General features: G+C 36.0%; 1 protein-coding gene across 2 annotated transcripts in view; it reads right to left on the reverse strand.

Annotated features, from left to right (window-relative positions):
• Positions 1-11,531: 11,531 nt before the first annotated feature.
• LOC150100979 (regulator of G protein signaling 20-like) overlaps positions 11,532-17,795 on the reverse strand; it is a 56,930-nt gene continuing 50,666 nt past the window's right edge. For both annotated transcript variants that reach the window (XM_090401980.1, XM_090401981.1), the window contains one exon: positions 11,532-11,838. In XM_090401980.1, coding sequence (XP_090258106.1) covers positions 11,641-11,838 — 198 coding nt within the window. In that variant the 3' untranslated portion in view covers positions 11,532-11,640. The remainder of the gene's footprint in view (positions 11,839-17,795) is intronic.

The following is a 17,795-nucleotide window of genomic DNA, read 5'->3' on the forward strand; positions in this document are numbered from 1 at the left end:
GTGAAACTACATTGAGTAGGTCAATATTTAGGATAGAGGTACTCTCTTGTATCTGGAAGATGTTACAAATATTGAGAGAGAATGACTAGCATTGATATAAATATGATGAGCAGCAGTAGAGTTGATGGTTTCTTTAAATCTAGCAACGGTAGGAACTATATTTGCAACATGGCATTGTTTTAAAGGAAATCCTTACTCATAACTTATCTTGTTGAACTGAGAGCTTGCCAAGCAGTGGCGGCCTGTGAAGTTTTAAGTGGGGGCGCTGTCTATACAAAATAATTAAAAAAAATTATTTTCTTCCTAATCAGTAACCAATTTATTAATAAATAAATCTATAGATTTATTTATTAATAAATTGGTTACTAATTAGGAAAAATAGAATGATTTTTTAAAAATTTTTTATAGGCAGTACCCCCACTTAAAACTTCATGGGCTGCCACTGTTGCCAAGTCTACTGATCTTTTTAGTAAATTCTTCCTCATGAAGGATGATTAATGAGTTTTTAATGGCATTTGACAGGACTTTAAAATTTCCTGTTCCAAAGTATTTGTTTAAAGTGTAGTAACAACTTCGGTTTATTGTAAACCTAATTTCATAGGTCATCACATATGATAAGATTCAGTTCATCATCCTTCTCAAAATACAGACATCAAATCTTTATTTAATAGAGCACATGTTGTCTGTTCCAATCCTGATGATTTCAAGCTAGAACTTGATCATTCAGAGCATCATGCTGTGGAATGGCTTCACTTAAAAAAGAAAAGAAAATATTCTGCACATCAGTGATATTTACAAGCCTGTTCACAAGAACCTTGACTCTGTATGGCAAGTTCCAGTTTCCTACATTGCAGGAATCTCTGAATCTATTTCAAAGACCCTTAAAAGATATCATTTAGTTCCCAGATTTTTTCCTTGTTAATACACTTTTCCTCATTACACTGCCTCAGGCTTACTGGATTCAGTGTGATTTCCTTCTCTCTTATACAGGACACTTTGGACTAAAAAAAAAGACTTCAGGAACACCAACCTTACATCATCCATAATCTGGTGCAACACACAAGAACACGCACCACAGTATCATCTGGTCTTACATCAGCGTTGTTCTGAGCAATTCTTCAAAGTGAGTGCTGAAGCACTATCCTAACTTAAACTGGAATGACTGTCCTTTCTTAGCTAGAATTTGGGATTCTTTTCCTTATTATTGACAAGCAGTAAGTTTTATATATATATATATATATATATACTGGGGCAGCTCTCCCCCCCCTCCCCCAGCACCCAACCCCCAAGTTCCAGGCTGGTAAGCCGGTAAGACAAAAAACATGACATAAAAACGTTTCAAATTTTGGCTTATCTTTTTATATATATAGAATATATATATTTAAAAAAAAATTTTTTTTTTTCATATCTTATCTGTCATATGGTGTCTGTTCACTATTGATGATCTGTTAGTTTCAGATAAAAATATTTGCATTAATAAAGTATTATTAAATTTCTTGTGTCTATGTTTTTCCAGAGATCTTTTCTTCATTGATATGAAACAGATGGCAGTTGTTGTTATGGAAATTTACAAATATATAACCATTGTATTGTATATAACCAATATATTTCCATTGTATAAGGTTTTGATTAGGCCACACATGGACTATTGTGCTCAGATTTGGTCACCTAGTTTTCAGAAGGATGAATAGATGTTGGAGAGGGTCCAGAGGCCACTGACTAAGATAGTTTCTGGCCTCTGGAATGTCAAGTATGAGGAAAGATTGAGAAGATGCAACTTGCAGAGTCTGGTATACAGGAGGAGGAGGAGAGATATGATAGAGACCTACAAGTTATTGATATATTGTTGTTATAGGATCAATGTTGGAGAGGTTCTACAGAAAATAGTGGGAGATCAGGAGAGAACCAGAGGTCATCCCTGGAAGCTATATAAGGAAGGTGTGAGTAGGGGAAGTGAGAAGCAGGTTTTTTTTATGCAGAGTTGTGAATGATTGAAATGCCTTGCCTGAGAGTGTGGTGTCTGCAGAGAATTTGAGCATGTTTAAAGCGCGATATGATGAGCTGTGTGTTTGATAAAAGGATCTCCTAGATGAGTCTTTGACTCCATGGGATCCTGGGTAATAATAATAATAACTTGTAACTATGGAGAGATTAAAATGCCATGTAATTTATTACCTCACTTATAAGAACATCTATACAGAACAACTTGGCATTGAAACACCCGTTTGTTTTTTAAATTTTTTATTCATCTTTTCATTGAGCACCACAATAATAAATATTTATCTACATTAAATATTTATCCACCAGTAGTAAATAAACAGACACAGAACAAAACACAGCATTATTATACAGAGCATAAATAACCTGTGCAATTTACAATGAAATCTGTATTTGAATATTCATTTAAAAATGTTAGATTAACAGGGTTTTGAATATAAATATCTGTTGGAAGCTGGAAGTTAAAATTAAAATATATTTTACAGTAAAAAGTTACAGGGTGCATAAATAGGATATCACAGACTCCAGATAACTATTTTCAGTAGTTAAAATGATGGAAAATGTAGAATAAAACATTTTTGAAAGCTAAATAATCTGGCAGTGTGTGTGTGTGTGTGTGTGTGTAAGAGAGAGAGAGAGAAGAAAGCCTACTTGAAAATACATTGACTACATCAACTCCATTAACAGTATTTAGATGCAACATAATGTTTTTCCATTTTCATTTCAGGTCCAAATGTAAATAAAAATATTTAATCCTAAAATAATTTTAACTTAGAGAATATTTGAAAACTAAGAGTGATCATTTTAATTGCATTTTAAACAAAGAGAAAATTAATTTTGAAAATATGGTAGCTGACTCAAGCATATCATTTTTGCCAGCAGTCTGATGTGTTTCTGTGTGCCATAATAATTAAATGATTTTCATAAATTACAATAAAGAGCCAAGAGGCTATTTTTCCGGTGACATAAATTAAGTTAAGGGGGATAGTAAATCCGATATTATTTTACAGCTGGGTACAAAACTCGGGGATCAAAATCTAAGAGTTTCATGCCGAAGAACTATTGGCGAGTCCAAGCGTAAGTCATCACTTGGATAGTACAACAATAGAGTAACTTGGAGCAAAGGTGGAGCAAGATCTGTCACTATCCTTAATATTTTCTCATAATGTAAAACGCAGCTCCTAGGAGATGTATTACTGTTTTACATTATGAGGAGAGGTCACTACCCAGACCAGTTTCGATCCTTATTGAGGTCTCTTCAATGAGTAGGTAGACCTGGAATATCAAGGTTTAAGTGAACCGAACTTACATATACCCCTACTAACGAATTGTCATACCGGTGTACCCATATATTATTATTACTATGATAAAGAGCCAAGAGGCTATTTTCCCGGCGACATAAATAAAGTTAAGGGGGATAGTAAATCCCGTATTATTTTACAGCCAGGTACGAAACTCGGGGATCAAAATCTAAGAGTTTCATGCCGAAGAACTATCGGCAAGTCCAAGTGTAAGTCATCACTTGGGTAGTACAACAATAGGGCAACTTGGAGCAAAGGCAGAGCAAGATCCGTCACTCTTAATATTTTCTCATAATGTAAAATGCAGCTCCTAGGAGATGTATTACTGTTTTACATTATGAGGAGAGGTCACTACCCAGACCGGTTTCGACCCTTATTGAGGTCTCATCAGTGAGTAGGTAGACCTGGAATATCAAGGTTTAAGTGAACCGAACTTACATATACCCCTACTATCAAATTGCCATACCAGTGTGCCCATATATTATTATTACTACGATAAAGAACCAAGAGGCTATTTTTCCGGCTGTAAAATAATACGGGATTTACTATCCCCCTTAACTTAATTTATGGCACCGGAAAAATAGCCTCTTGGCTCTTTATCGTAGTAATAATAATATATGGGTACACCGGTATGGCAATTCATTAGTAGGGGTATATGTAAGTTTGGTTCACTTAAACCTTGATATTCCAGGTGTACCTACTCATTGATGAGACCTCATCAAGGGTTGAAACCGGTCTGGATAGTGACCTCTCCTCATAATGTAAAACAATAATACATCTCCTAGGAGCTGCATTTTACATTATGAGAAAATATTAAGGATAGTGACAGAGCTTGTTCCACCTTTGCTCCGAGTTGCACTACCCAAGTGATGACTTATGCTTGGACTCGCCGACAGTTTTTCAGCATGAAACTCTTAGATTTCGATCTCCGAGTTTCGTACCCGGCTGTAAAATAATACGGGATTTACTATCCCCCTTAACTTGATTTTCATAAATGTTAAATAAAGAAACTAGGCCTTACTATTTATGAAATTTATGTCACAGAAAAATCTGGTTCCTGAAAAGATCCTTGTGGAGTATAATACTTACAGAAGCACTCACTTAAGCTTTATTTTCAGGATATTATTATTATTATTATTTTTAATGTGGTTCCTACCCACAAAAGGTTATTAGTAAACTTATAGTATACATTTGCATCATGAGTGAGCTAAGGATTTTTTCCCCATTATTATTAATTTTATATATATATTTTTTTGTAATTTTTTATTTATTTTTACACAGTCCAGAAACTGCTCTGGAGACCAAACATGGAACTTTTTCAAGTCACTTCAAGCCTCCAATAAGTGGGGTGGTGGTCTCACCATGCAATGAACTCCATCTCCAATCTAAAGACAATCACAAACATCCATGCCCGCAGCAGGATTTGAACCCATGCTAATCACTTGGCCAACCAGGCTGGCAACTATTAGTATATGATGCTTCCAAGGACTCATCACAGGAGGGCACTTTACTCTACTACACACATCTCACCAAGACCCTATTACTTAATTCTGCAAGTACACACAATACTACTACCATCAACTGCCCATCACCAACAACAACAACAGTATTTTTTGTCTGTAAATTGAGTGTATTCTCATGGCTAATTTGCCTGTATGCAGGGATGAAAAACCAAGTTTCTGGGAGAAAAAGAAACCCTGCTACCTTCATATGAGATTGGCTAACTCGCCTTCCTGGCCAAAAAAAAAATATATATACATAATTTTGTTTACAAGTTTGGTATGATACAACTAAGCACATGCATACAGGATACTTAGTAGAAAGGCAGGATCCTATAGTTCTAACTGGTGCTCTCCATGGGTACAGCGATGGAAATTTGCTGAAGGTTGATGGCGTTGCTGCAGATGATGATGGTAGTAGGGGCTCGATGTAGTTGGTGGATGGAGTGGTGGAGACGGAGAGCTGTAGAGTAGGTGTCCTCCCTCGATGAGTGTTTGGACTCCTTGGAGTTATCATGAAATAATAATAATAATAAAAGTCTCAAATTAACTGTCTCCTATATTTTAAGTAAAGCGTGGCAGTGTTGAATTTTTCAGATTTGTCAAATACTGTGGCCAATTCTAAAGATAGTCTCTCCAATTTATATCTATTCCTATATAACAAGGAGAATTTTTCCCCATAAGACAGTAGACCATGCCACGGGTTTCACTAAAATTCCTCAATAAAGTTATCAGCAAACCCATGAGACAGCAGACCATGCTAGGGGTTTCACTAAAATTCCTCAATAAAGTTAGCAAACCTTTAGTCAAGTATATCATAGTGAAAAATATCCGAAAGGAAAGTTTAAAAACTTGGTATGGAAATTAGGAGAAATTACTATCACTGATGGATACGAAAATTCCCATCCCAGCTCTGCATGAGCAGAGCACATGTAATATTAACCTACACAGGAGTAAGGAGACAATGATGATCCACTAATCACATCAGTTCTAGCTGCAACAATGTCAAATGCATGAATTGTACCAAAATGAGATGCATTACCACTCAGTGCTTTATGCCATGCAGGAAATGCAGCAGCAGCATATTATGCACAAGATCAATGAATGCCCTCAGAACTGCTGCTGCTGCTGAAAGGCTAACCAGAGCCATCCAGCTGCATGTGTGCATGCACACAGGCAAAGAATAAGACTTTTCTTCTTCATTATTAGAAACTTCCTGCCCCAGGAAGTTTCTGATAATTAAGATTCGACCACTGAGCCCCAAAGGTTCAATCTCCACAGGCAAAATTTCAAAAACCTGTAACAAAGCCTATCATATCACTCCTTAAACTCATTTACTTCAGGAGTACTTACAATTACCTCTGACAATCCATTCCAGTCATTCACCACTCTCTAAGCAAATAATATATTATACCCTACAAAGAATATTCTCACACAACTTCCAAGGTTAACCCAGTGTTCTCTCATGACTTGTCATGTACTGAAAAATTTTTTGTATCAATCTTATAGAACCTCTTTAGTAAGTGATAAGTTTCTATTATGTCCCTCACTTTTCCACCTGCCATGTAAACTCTTTCAGTCTATCTTCATAGCAAGTATTCTACATACAGATCACTGTTTGGTCATTGGTCTCTGGATCTCTCCTCATAATTACAATGACTTCTGTAGAATATTTACTATGAGTATATATAAAATTTTAAATAATAAATCTTAATAAATCTAACTAAAAAAATTAAATAAATCTAACTAAAAAAATCTAAATAAATCTTAAATAAATAATAATAAATAATAAATAAACTGTAAATAATATTTGATTAATAAGTAATTTCCAGCTTCGGTAACAATAATTAAGATAATGTTTCTTTTGTGCTGAGTTGATCACTTTAGTCTGAAATCAGTAACAGCATTTCCTAAGGCTGAATCTTAGTGTTATTACAGCATTTTAAAAAGATAAACACACACGCAAATTATATATCATTAGTATATCTTGGCTTGGGCTTGTAGTAACTGCTGCATTGGTGCATCCAGGGAGGGGGGGGACAAGGGACCCTGGCTCCCTCCAAAGGAAAAAGGAAAAAAAGACTAGAAAAATTTCCAAAAATCTTTTCCTAATAAAAATTATTATTATTTTTTATTTATGTTGTATCGTGTCTTCTATTTCTATACTACTTATGAATTAGCGATCACATAAAGCGGGAATACCCTCTGGCTCTGAGGAATCACAGCCGTTGTGAATGCAAGGTGAACGAAGTAGTGCTTGGGCAATATTTTGTTTGTCCGAGCGGGCCAGAGATCACGGGCATCATGTATAGACGATCACTGCAGATGCTCAGTCATAGTAGGTCATATGCAATGCGTGGTGTGTGTTCTCAAATCGTCTGCTCAACTTCCTCCCCAAGATTTAATCATGAGTGCTCGTCCCCCCCCCCTCCCCAAGATTAAATCTTGAGTACTCAGCCCCCTCCAAGATTAAATCTCGAGTGTACCACTGAACTGCTGAAGTGTATATGTAATAATGCCAGCCTGGTTGGCCGAGTGGCTAGCATATCCATTCTCCTGCCAGAAAGCTGTGCGTTCGAATCCCACCATGGGCATGGATGTTTGTGATTGTCTGTGAAAATACTAGTGGTAGTGAGCACTAGATGGCATTACTTGAGTTGGTGGATTGAGCAGTGGAGATGGAGAGTTGTGGAGCGGATACCCTCCCTCGATGAGTCTTTGGACTCCTTGGAGGTGTCACGTAATAATAATAATAAAATGAACCCTGGAGTAACTACATATCTACTTAGTTACTACATATATTGAGAACAACTAATGAAGTATATAATGAGATTATCGATAAGTTATCTTATTTATGTATGCTGTAACTTTCCAAATATTACATATACTTCCTTATATATATATTACATATGACACCTATATTACACATTACACATGGTATATTTCCACATTTGATGAACAATTAAACACTTATTTGCAAAGAATACAATTTTTTAAAAACAACTTTGATTTTTCCAGTAACATATACCAATGGTGTCCAATCTCTTCAGGGGCAAAGAATGCAATATCAAGTGAAAAAATTTAAATAGATTAAAATAACTAGTAATCTATGTTTGAAGCCCCCTCTCCCCCACCAGATTAGACACCTCTGGCAAATACAAAAAAGCCTCTCTATAACAAAACTGGAACCTAATTGTTAGATAAGGGAGAATCACATACAGTGATATTCTTGGATTTTGCAAAAGCATTTAGATTGGTATCTATCTATCTATTCCAATCTATCCACATGATAGATTGGAATAGATAGATTGTTGATTCGCTCTCTGAGCCAATCAACAATCTACTCTACTCTCAGCAAGTAGAAGGGCAACCAGTGGTGTACCCTAGGTTTCTGTTCTTGGGCCCTGCTGTTTAGCTTGCTCTTGTAAATGACATATTATGTGGATTGATGATGCAATGTTGATGTTAATTATCTACAGGAAAGTTTGAACAGATTAAACATATTAATCAAATGAAAATATATGTACTTCTCTAAAGTTTGTGTCTTTTATTAGTAATATTACAGCAGGTGTGTCAAAGATCATAAATATTTTGACAGTAAGGTTACAAAGATATCGCCACATATTCGCTTTAAAATTTGTATTTACAATAAAAAGCTGGATATACACTTAATGGACAAAACATTAGAGGATAGATTTGATGGGAAGTTGATAGTGGCATCCCCTGTGCAGAGTGAAACATACCCAAACAAAATGCAGGCAGTAAATAGGCAGACATCAGGGCTTCCCAACATTGTATCACAATTGACGAACAAGGATAAATGTGGTGATCTTAGCAACTATGATCATCAATGTTTTATTAGTGCAAGACAGATGGGTCATTCTATCACCAAGTGGTAAGAACCCTAGGGATTTTGAGGGCAACTATATCAAGGGTCTGTTGTGAGTATACCATCAACTGGATGTACTAGTGCCCAGCAAACAAGTGGTGGCTGACCATATGCCATTCATGACCAGGGTTGACATAGACTGTCCATTTTTGTACAGACCAACCACAGCACAAATCACATCCAGTTTCAATGGCAGAGGTCCAAGCAGCATCAGCAAATGAACAGTATAGCATATCCTGCTTACTATGGGCTATGGGATCCTATGCCCTAATCGTGTACCATTGCTGACAGTTTGTCATTGGGCATGGTGCCTCACCTGGTGTTGGGACTATCAAAACTGGACCTCTGCAGAGTGGACCTGAGTCATGTGGTCTGAAGAATCCCATTATAAGTTGTACCGAGTTGACAAGAGGGTGCAGATGTGGCATCAGCAGCATGAGGACATGGCCCCATCGTACCAGGTCGGCCCTATTCAAGGAGGTGGTGGTGGTGGCTCTGTGATGGTTTGGATAGCCTTCTCATGTGACACATTAGGTCTCTTAGTGTGTCTAGAGAGTCTGTTCTTAAATGAGAGTTTCTTAAACACTGTGAGCTACCAGAATGTGCTGGCTGATCACTTACACACTTTCATAGTCTTTGTGCATCCTGCAGCTGATAGTCTGTTTCAGCAGGACAATGAACCGCCCCACCAGGTGGCAACTACCCAGGCATGGCTCGAGGAACACTCATCTGAGTTTGGGTCATCCAATGGTCCCAAGATCCCTGGATTTAAATCCAACTGAATCTCTCTGGGATACCATAGACACATCAGATCCATGTATCCAGGACTGACGTCCAAGGTGCAGTTGTGGACATTGCTGATACAGGCATGGCTGGAATTACCACCAGCAACCTTATGGCATTTGGTGGAGTCAATGCCACAGAGTATAGGCTGTTATTCGCTCTAGAGGAGGGCCAACATACTATTAACGTGGTATCTCTAATGTTTTGTTCAGTGAATGAGAATAAATCAAATATATATATTATGCTGAGAATTTTATATAGCAAATAATTAAAACCATGACTAATCACCAAATGGGATAACTTGTGGTTTTTTTTGAAGGTTCAGATAGACATTTACTGAAGCCTTAATATTGTTATGGAGATAATCTCATGCAGAACACTCTCCTCTCAGACAAATTTATAACAATTAGATGAAAACTTTATCATATTTGATGAAGGGCATTAAGCAACTAAAATATTTTATATTTTAGAATACAATAAATTATATTCTTGTTTTCACTATTGTCACTGTTATAGTAGTTTTCTTTTAAACTGATAGAATGAGACCAGCATATGTGCCATTGTTGAAAATTATCCTTTATGTGTTTATCATATTAGAGCTTGATTTTTAATTTTTTTAAAATTTTATTTTTTAATTGAAAGAAGTCATCAAATATTCATCTCTATAGTGCAATTTGAGTTTCAGAAAAAGATAAAAGTTCTGGGTGTCAGTTCTGGAAAAAGTTGCAGTGGAAGTAAAAATGTGCAAAACAATTTTTGAACTATTTTTGACTTGAAATTCCTGCACAAACATAGAAGTGCTTTTGATATAAACTGTTATCTGTTCAGCCATTGTAAAAATGCTTTGGGTATCCAAATTAGACAGCAACACTTCCTTTAGGAACTTGGAAAAATTAATAAGTACTGAATTCTGCTCATGGTTTCTTTTCTCAGGGCACATGCTAACATATTGAAGGTTTCTGTGCATTTTTTTTTACAGTCTGAAGAAGAACCATAGAATGGATCATGTGCATTGTTCTTTGATACCTGCCTTTTTTGGACAGAGAGGAAAATGGAAAGGACATAAACGCTTTTGTTATTGTATATTTTGTCTACTTTACCTATACCTACTGAAGGAGCCCTGTGCTAACCGCAGTAGAGTCATTCTGGGAGAATTCAGTCTTCAATAATTTTTTTGATACCCAAATAAACAGAGGTTTGTACACAAAACTGTGTTTAGCTTATAAATGCTTTTTTGAAACTTAGAGCAAAGGCACTTCATGCCTTAAGTTGTCTTATCCATTAATAATGGAAGGCAAGATAGTACCAAACTAATAGGGAGTACTGAAAATGTTTGTTAAAGTGAATAGTTTGTTACGGTGAACTTCTTTTAGAATAGCATTGTGCCTATGGGGATTTGGTCAGGAAGTTTCAGTAATTTGTTATAACAAATGAGCTTGATATAATGGCATTTACTATACTGAAGCCCCAACTGCATAGGCTTTCTAGTGTTTACTGCTGTAGTGGATGTTTAGGCATCCTTAGTAAAGTCAACTACAAAATATCTTTTTCTATTTCTGTAAATGGAATCAAAATCGTTAAAAGTGTTAGTACTGGAATACACATTATTGGTTATGTCTCTTCCACCTTTTAGTGCTTGTAAATTTCCAGATTCATTTGAATATCTCTAAAGCTTCTGTAACATACAAAAAAAAATATGTTTCTTTATTCACATATAAAATTAAATTTAATTCTTGTTCATCTGTCTACCTTATTTTTGTTATCAGCAATTACTGTTAGAAAATATGTAAAGACATATATATATATATATATATATATATATATATATATATATATATATGTTAGCGCAACAAAATACATTCTTTCTGCAATAATACATATATTATACATATGCATTTATTAAGATTACCATAGTACTTGCACTACCTTAAGAGATTATGCAAATATTATGTGTTGAGATTCAGTCAGATGAAAATCTGCCATTTATGCTGCAATAATGAAACTGCTGTACATTACCTGAACCTGCTCGCTCATACTCATTTTCGTGAGCTAGCAATTTCAGGTAATGTTAAATTATTGAAATTTGCTGGACACAATATCCTCAGTTTTGTTATGTAGAGGTTTTTACAATGTAGACGTTCGACAGAGTTTCTGTATTTACATATCCACATCACATTGCAAGGTTTCCTTTCTGATTAGGTGAAGATAACTGCAGCAATTCTCTATACAGAGATGAATTCAGAAACCGTGGATAGGAATCTCTGTGCATTAGTGTATATATCTGAACTTGTGCTTCATCAAATGTATGCTGAGTAGGCTGCACCATATTCTTGTTAACAACTTCACGAACTTTTGAATCCAGACTCACCTAGAAAAGTTCAATATACAGATAAGCATATATGATGTTGAAAGTTTATTTTTCACTTGGTTAGAGTATAATAAATTTCGTTTAATCCTTTATCCAAGTGTGAGCAAACAAAGTTTGTGCCTGAAAGTATCTTCAGGACTGGGGTAAGGTGGTACAACACCAGGACAACTCATTGCAAAGGTGGAGTAAGCTACCAACGCTCCTGTCTCAGTATCTCCTATAATGCAAAACACATCTCCTTGTGGATATGTCTAATGTTATGCATTAAGGGAAGGGCCACTACCCAGACTAGTTTCGACCTTTATTGAGGTCTCTTCAGTGGGAGCCAGGCCCAAGTTTAGATACTAAGCAGAAGCATTAGCAGGTCATCTCTACCTATAGGAGTTGCGAAATGGTGTGCCACCCTTTTTTGTATAAATTACTCTGGATTTAGAGAAAGATGTTGAAACTTGGGCCTGGCTCCCACTGAAGAGACCTCAATAAAGGTCGAAACTAGTCTGGGTAGTGGCCCTTCCCTTAATGCATAACATTAGACATATCCACAAGGAGATGTGTTTTGCATTATAGGAGATACTGAGACAGGAGTGTTGGTAGCTTGCTCCACCTTTGCAACGAGTTGCCCTGGTGTTGTACCACCTTACCCCAGTCCTGAAGATACTTTCAGGCACAAACTTTGTTTGCTCACACTTGGATAAAGGATTAAACTAAATTTATTATACTCTAACCAAGTGAAAAATAAACTTTCAACATCTTTCTCTAAATCCAGAGTAATTTATAAAAAAAAGAGCGGCACACCATTTCGCAACTCCTATAGGTAGAGATGACCTGCTAATGCTTCTGCCTGGTAACTTGGGCCTGGCTCCCACTGAAGAGACCTCAATAAAGGTCGAAACTTTCAGGCGCAAACTTTGTTTGCTCACACTTGGATAAAGGATTAAACTAAATTTATTATAAGCATATATCGATATCAAAATAAGGTAAGTAAGTCAATTTTGAAAATACAGTAATTTCTCAGTCCATCTTAGAAAACTTCACGTTTCACTTACTACTTTTATATTTTTATTCACATTCCTCTCATTCTGCTCATCCTCAATCACTACTTGTCTCTCTCGTTCATTATTCACCCATTTCTGATGCAGTGCTGGTGAGGTCTATTATGCTAATTGCTAAATCACAGAGTTCTTCCCATTTTCTACATTTTCTGCAGAGATGCACTCCCTGATTTCTCACCTGCCATATTTCTAACTACCAAGATGCATATATATGCTGCAAGCACTGCATACCAAAAAATCCTAACAGTGTGCACATTGGCAAACTGAGTTTGGGCTGCTACTGTTATTTAAACACTGCACAAAGAATACTAAAAACTATACTGAAACATTATGTTTAAGTACAAATTCCCCAACTGCAAACTACCCTCAAACTATAAGTTCTATCTAGCTTAGATTTCCAATAATTTAAAGTAAAAACTCTAATAAATAATAACAAAAACTTATCTTTTTTTCACTACAACCTCATAGAACATCTGACTATGACCTACATGTATCATTTTATCTCATAGCATGCTCAGTCATACCTCCCGGTATGACTGAGCATATTAATCATAACACAGCAATCTAAAATAGATATGCAGCAGACAGCAGTAAACAACGGTTCTTTCTTAGTAAATACTTTTTTCTTGAAAAGCTAAGAAAGAAATATTTATTTTTCTCAAAATATTTCATTATATTGATTCTAGGTAAATGTTTCCAAGTTGTCACTGTGTCACATGAAATCACTGGACCAGTCCAACCGACAACATTTTGGAGCCAACCAGAATTAAGAAATGCAGTAATGTAGTTACATGTGTAAACTTAGGGGATTTATTTTTATTAAGAGTTGTTTTTCAATGTTTGCTTTAGCAGAAAAGAATTTTTCTGCTTTTTTCCATAAAAGCAAATCAAGATACAGTAATCTACCATTTATCCTCCCCTTCAAATATCAGAAAAGTGAGTTCTGAAAACTGAAAAGTCAGATAACTGAATTGATTTACATGGTGCTCTACCAGATGTTAGTTGCCATGCAAGGTTGGTTAAGTGAAGGGTTAATCTTTTGAAAGTTGGTGTTAGGAATGAAATTATAAGTGTTAGGAGCAAAAATGTAGAGAAAAATAGTATTATTAATAAAAAATATGATTTGTAATAATAATAATAATATCACTTATAAAATACATGAAATTTTTTCTTCACCGACTGAAAAACACAGTAAGTGGTTAACATGTTTTCTTCAACATTGATGGTTATACAGGGTTAAAATTAGCCATAGCATTAACAAAAGATTACAAATTGACCATATCTAGGAATAAACTATGATATATTTGGCAACCACAGTAGAGTACACCCAGGCTAATTCTGATGAGTGAGATATTTACCTGACTGATGAGACAGCACAAATTTTTCAAGCTCTTCTGCACCTATTCTCTTCAGACTCCATTTGACTTTACGATATAACATAATACATTCTCCCATCTTCTAAGCAACTATCCCCACAAGCCACCCATGTTACCATTCACTGTGGCAACTCTGGAGAGAGAGTGTGACTGTGGCTTATTGCCACAGTCACACTCTGTTGTTTGTCCAGGCAAGCACTCCTCCAACATTCTATTCTGCATAACATGAATCATTGAATCTCCACATCACTCCTCTTACAGATCCATTCATTCAGTTTCTGATCATGGATTACTGTATCTTGTACTTCTCTCTTCATCTGTGTCCTGTTGTGTTTAATCTTTCTAAGCTACTGTCCTACTCCTCTCCATCTTCTTTTTTACTTATATTTAAAGTTTATATCAGTAAATGTCTCCAACATTTTGAAAGTACATTGCAATAGGAACTTATAAGAAGTTATCTCCTGGCTTGATAAGAATAGGCAATGAAATGCAGTCTCATAACTTCAAAACTTCATGTTTTGTTACTCCATCGGGCAGAGAGGGTCTACAAATTGCATTTTTTCATTGTACACTAAATTGAGAATCATTTGTGGAGTATAAGAAAACTGAACCTGTTGATGCAATTTGAGAATCCTAACATTCTAATTTCATTCAATTATAAGATTAAATATTTCTACCAGATAATAAAGTTTAATAATAATAAAAATATACTTTGACACCATTATGACCATGTAGGTTTAGTTTTTTGACTTCATTATAACTCTAGTTTCTGATTAAGTTGATCAATGGTGCTAATTAAGGAAGGGTTTTTACACCCAGAAAGAAACTTTGGTTTTTAATCCCCAACTCAAAATGGAATTCTAGAATTAGTAGAGAGAGAGAGAATGAATTAAATAGACAGTACCTGATAAGGTCTAGGACCAGGAGATCGTAGCAGTTGTCTACAGTAATCACATCTTTCAGTGCCAATGAAATCATGGTTGGGTTGAATTATCAGTGATGACTAATGATGGAACCTTGCTCTCCACTAATCTCTCAAAAAGAAGTGGGGGATAAAAGAATTCCATTTACTCCAGTTAAGAATAAAAGGTGTCACAGTATTTATTTATTTACTCTGAAATCAGGAAGGAAGGATTTTTTATACAAGAAACTCATTTTTTTTTTCGGTTTCAGAAGCTAGTGTTAGGATGTAGAGCCACAAGATGGCAGTGGTTGTCAGTACTTTCTCTCTCTCTCTCAAGGGCCATGGTTCATTGTTCATTGATAACCTGAGCTCACTGTTACCGAAGGCTGAAAAATGGAGACTGGCAGCCTATCTGTCTTCAAAGAGTTAGCTTAGCTACTCCTGTTGGGTATTAAGAAGCAGTGTAGGAGATTTTTTTTCTTGTAGTGATAGTGAAAATGTCAAATCATTTGAATTAACAGCCATCAATATGGAGTGGGAATTTACTGCTCCATCATATTTCATTTAGCTTGTTAACCAATTGAAATGATCAATAGAAAACATTAATATCTTAACACAAATGCTGAACTTGTTTACACTCTTCACTACTTAGAATAAGTTTTCGATCATGGATTTCCATCTGACTGTATTTTGTACACCTCTCTCTCTCTCTCTCTCTCTTCATCTGTGTCCAGTTGTTTTCAATCTTTTGTTCTACTCCTCTACGTCAGCTCATCTTTGATCTACCACTCTTACTCTTTACTTGGGGGATTTTGCTCTAGATTGTTGGTTTTTCTTTAGTTTTCTGTGATCATATAGTCTTGACCTGGGAATTGCAAGATATGCAGAATTTCCTATTAAGAAGAGATATATGTGGAATGACAAAATAGATGATTATGACAAACTGAGGAGACAGCTTTCACCAGAACCATGAGATAAGAATTTGGAGGGAAGAGATGTTGTTGGTGCATGGGGGGGGTGGTCAAGGGACATTTGAAGAAAGTAGTATCTGAATGTAGACCTAGAGTCAAAGGTTAAATCAGGTAGGAGTTAGGTGGATGAATAATTTCATTAAGTAGGAGTTGGACACAAAGAAAACATTGTGGAGGAATTGTAAAGAAAAATGTGATCAGCATGCCCATGAGGAGTGTAATGTATAGGCAAGAAGGATGACTGGTATGGTAAGGAAATCCAAAGCTAATTATGAGAGAAAACTAGCTGACAAGGCCAAAAGAAATCCTAAGGAGTTCTTTTGCTATGTGGCAAGTAAAAGAAAAAATGACTATCGAAGGATGAATTTAAGAAGTCCTGATGGTGGGAATATAACAGAACCAAACCAAATAGCTGAATTACTGAGTGAGCATTTTGCAGGGGTGTATCTAGGTGGTGACATTACAATGCCAGTTGTGACACAGACTGACAGGAGAATGGAGGTTGAAGAAATGGAAGTACTTAAAATATTGCAGAACCTCAATATGAACACAGCCATGGGATAAGATGGCACATCAGCCCATGTATTATGAGAATGTGCAAGGGAATTATCAGCTTCTCTGATCAAGCTGTTTAATTTAAGCCTCAGTAGTGGGAAGGTGCCATTGGAGTGGAAAGAGGACAAAAATCTCATTGTATAAATCAGCATCTCAGGAGAGGTGATTAAGGTTTTGGAGAAATTGGTATCAATCTACAGATTGATACTCTGTAGGAGGACAACATGGTTTTGTGAAGGATAGGTCTCTTGCCTTAGTAATTTGCTTACTTTTTATAATGAAGTGACAATGGAGATAGATAAAAGAAATGGCTACTCAGTGATACTACTAGATTTTACAAAGGCATTTCACATAGAACTCTATTGTATAAATTGGATAGTCAACCTCTAATTCAAATCACTAGCTATAAATCTGGTGATTTGGATTAGAGGTTTACTAATGGACAGATATCAAAGAGCGGTTTATGGAGGAGAAGACAAGTGACTAGTGGTGTACCACAGGACTCAATACTTGGTCATCTGTTGTTTAGTTTGTACATCAATGATATAGGAAATGATAGGACAGGAAGTATTCAGTTATTTGCTGATGATGCTAAACTGGGAAGGGCAATAGTAAATGAAGGTGATGTAGAGATCCTGCAGGAAGACTTAAACAGACTAGCAGTATGAGCAAAGGAAAATGGCTGCCAGTTTAATGTTGGGCAAGTGTAAGTGCAAGTGTAAGCTGTGTACTATACTGATGGAACTGAACTGGGAAACTGATGAGACCCAGGACTTGGGTGTGATTGTGAACAGGGAGTTGAAGTTTAGAGGGCATATTGTGAAGGTAACCAAAACAGCACATCAGATTACATGGTTATTGAAGAACACACTAACAAGCAGGGATAGGGAGGTTATTGCTTTAAGAAGGCCACAACTAGACTACTTCACATAGATCTGGACTCCCAGATGTCATGGTGATGAAGAAGTTATCCAGAGACAAGTGGTAGGTCTGTGGAATGCTCCCTATGAGAACAGATTGACAGTCTGTAGGCTTCAAAAATTAGCTGATAGATGAAAAAGAAAAGACATGATAGAAGTATTGAAGTTATTAAAAGGGT

Source organism: Typopeltis vanoorti, chromosome 12 (genome assembly GCF_054136105.1).
Source record: "Typopeltis vanoorti isolate ZY-2024b chromosome 12, IOZ_Tvanoo_1.0, whole genome shotgun sequence".
NCBI lineage: Eukaryota > Metazoa > Arthropoda > Arachnida > Uropygi > Thelyphonidae > Typopeltis > Typopeltis vanoorti.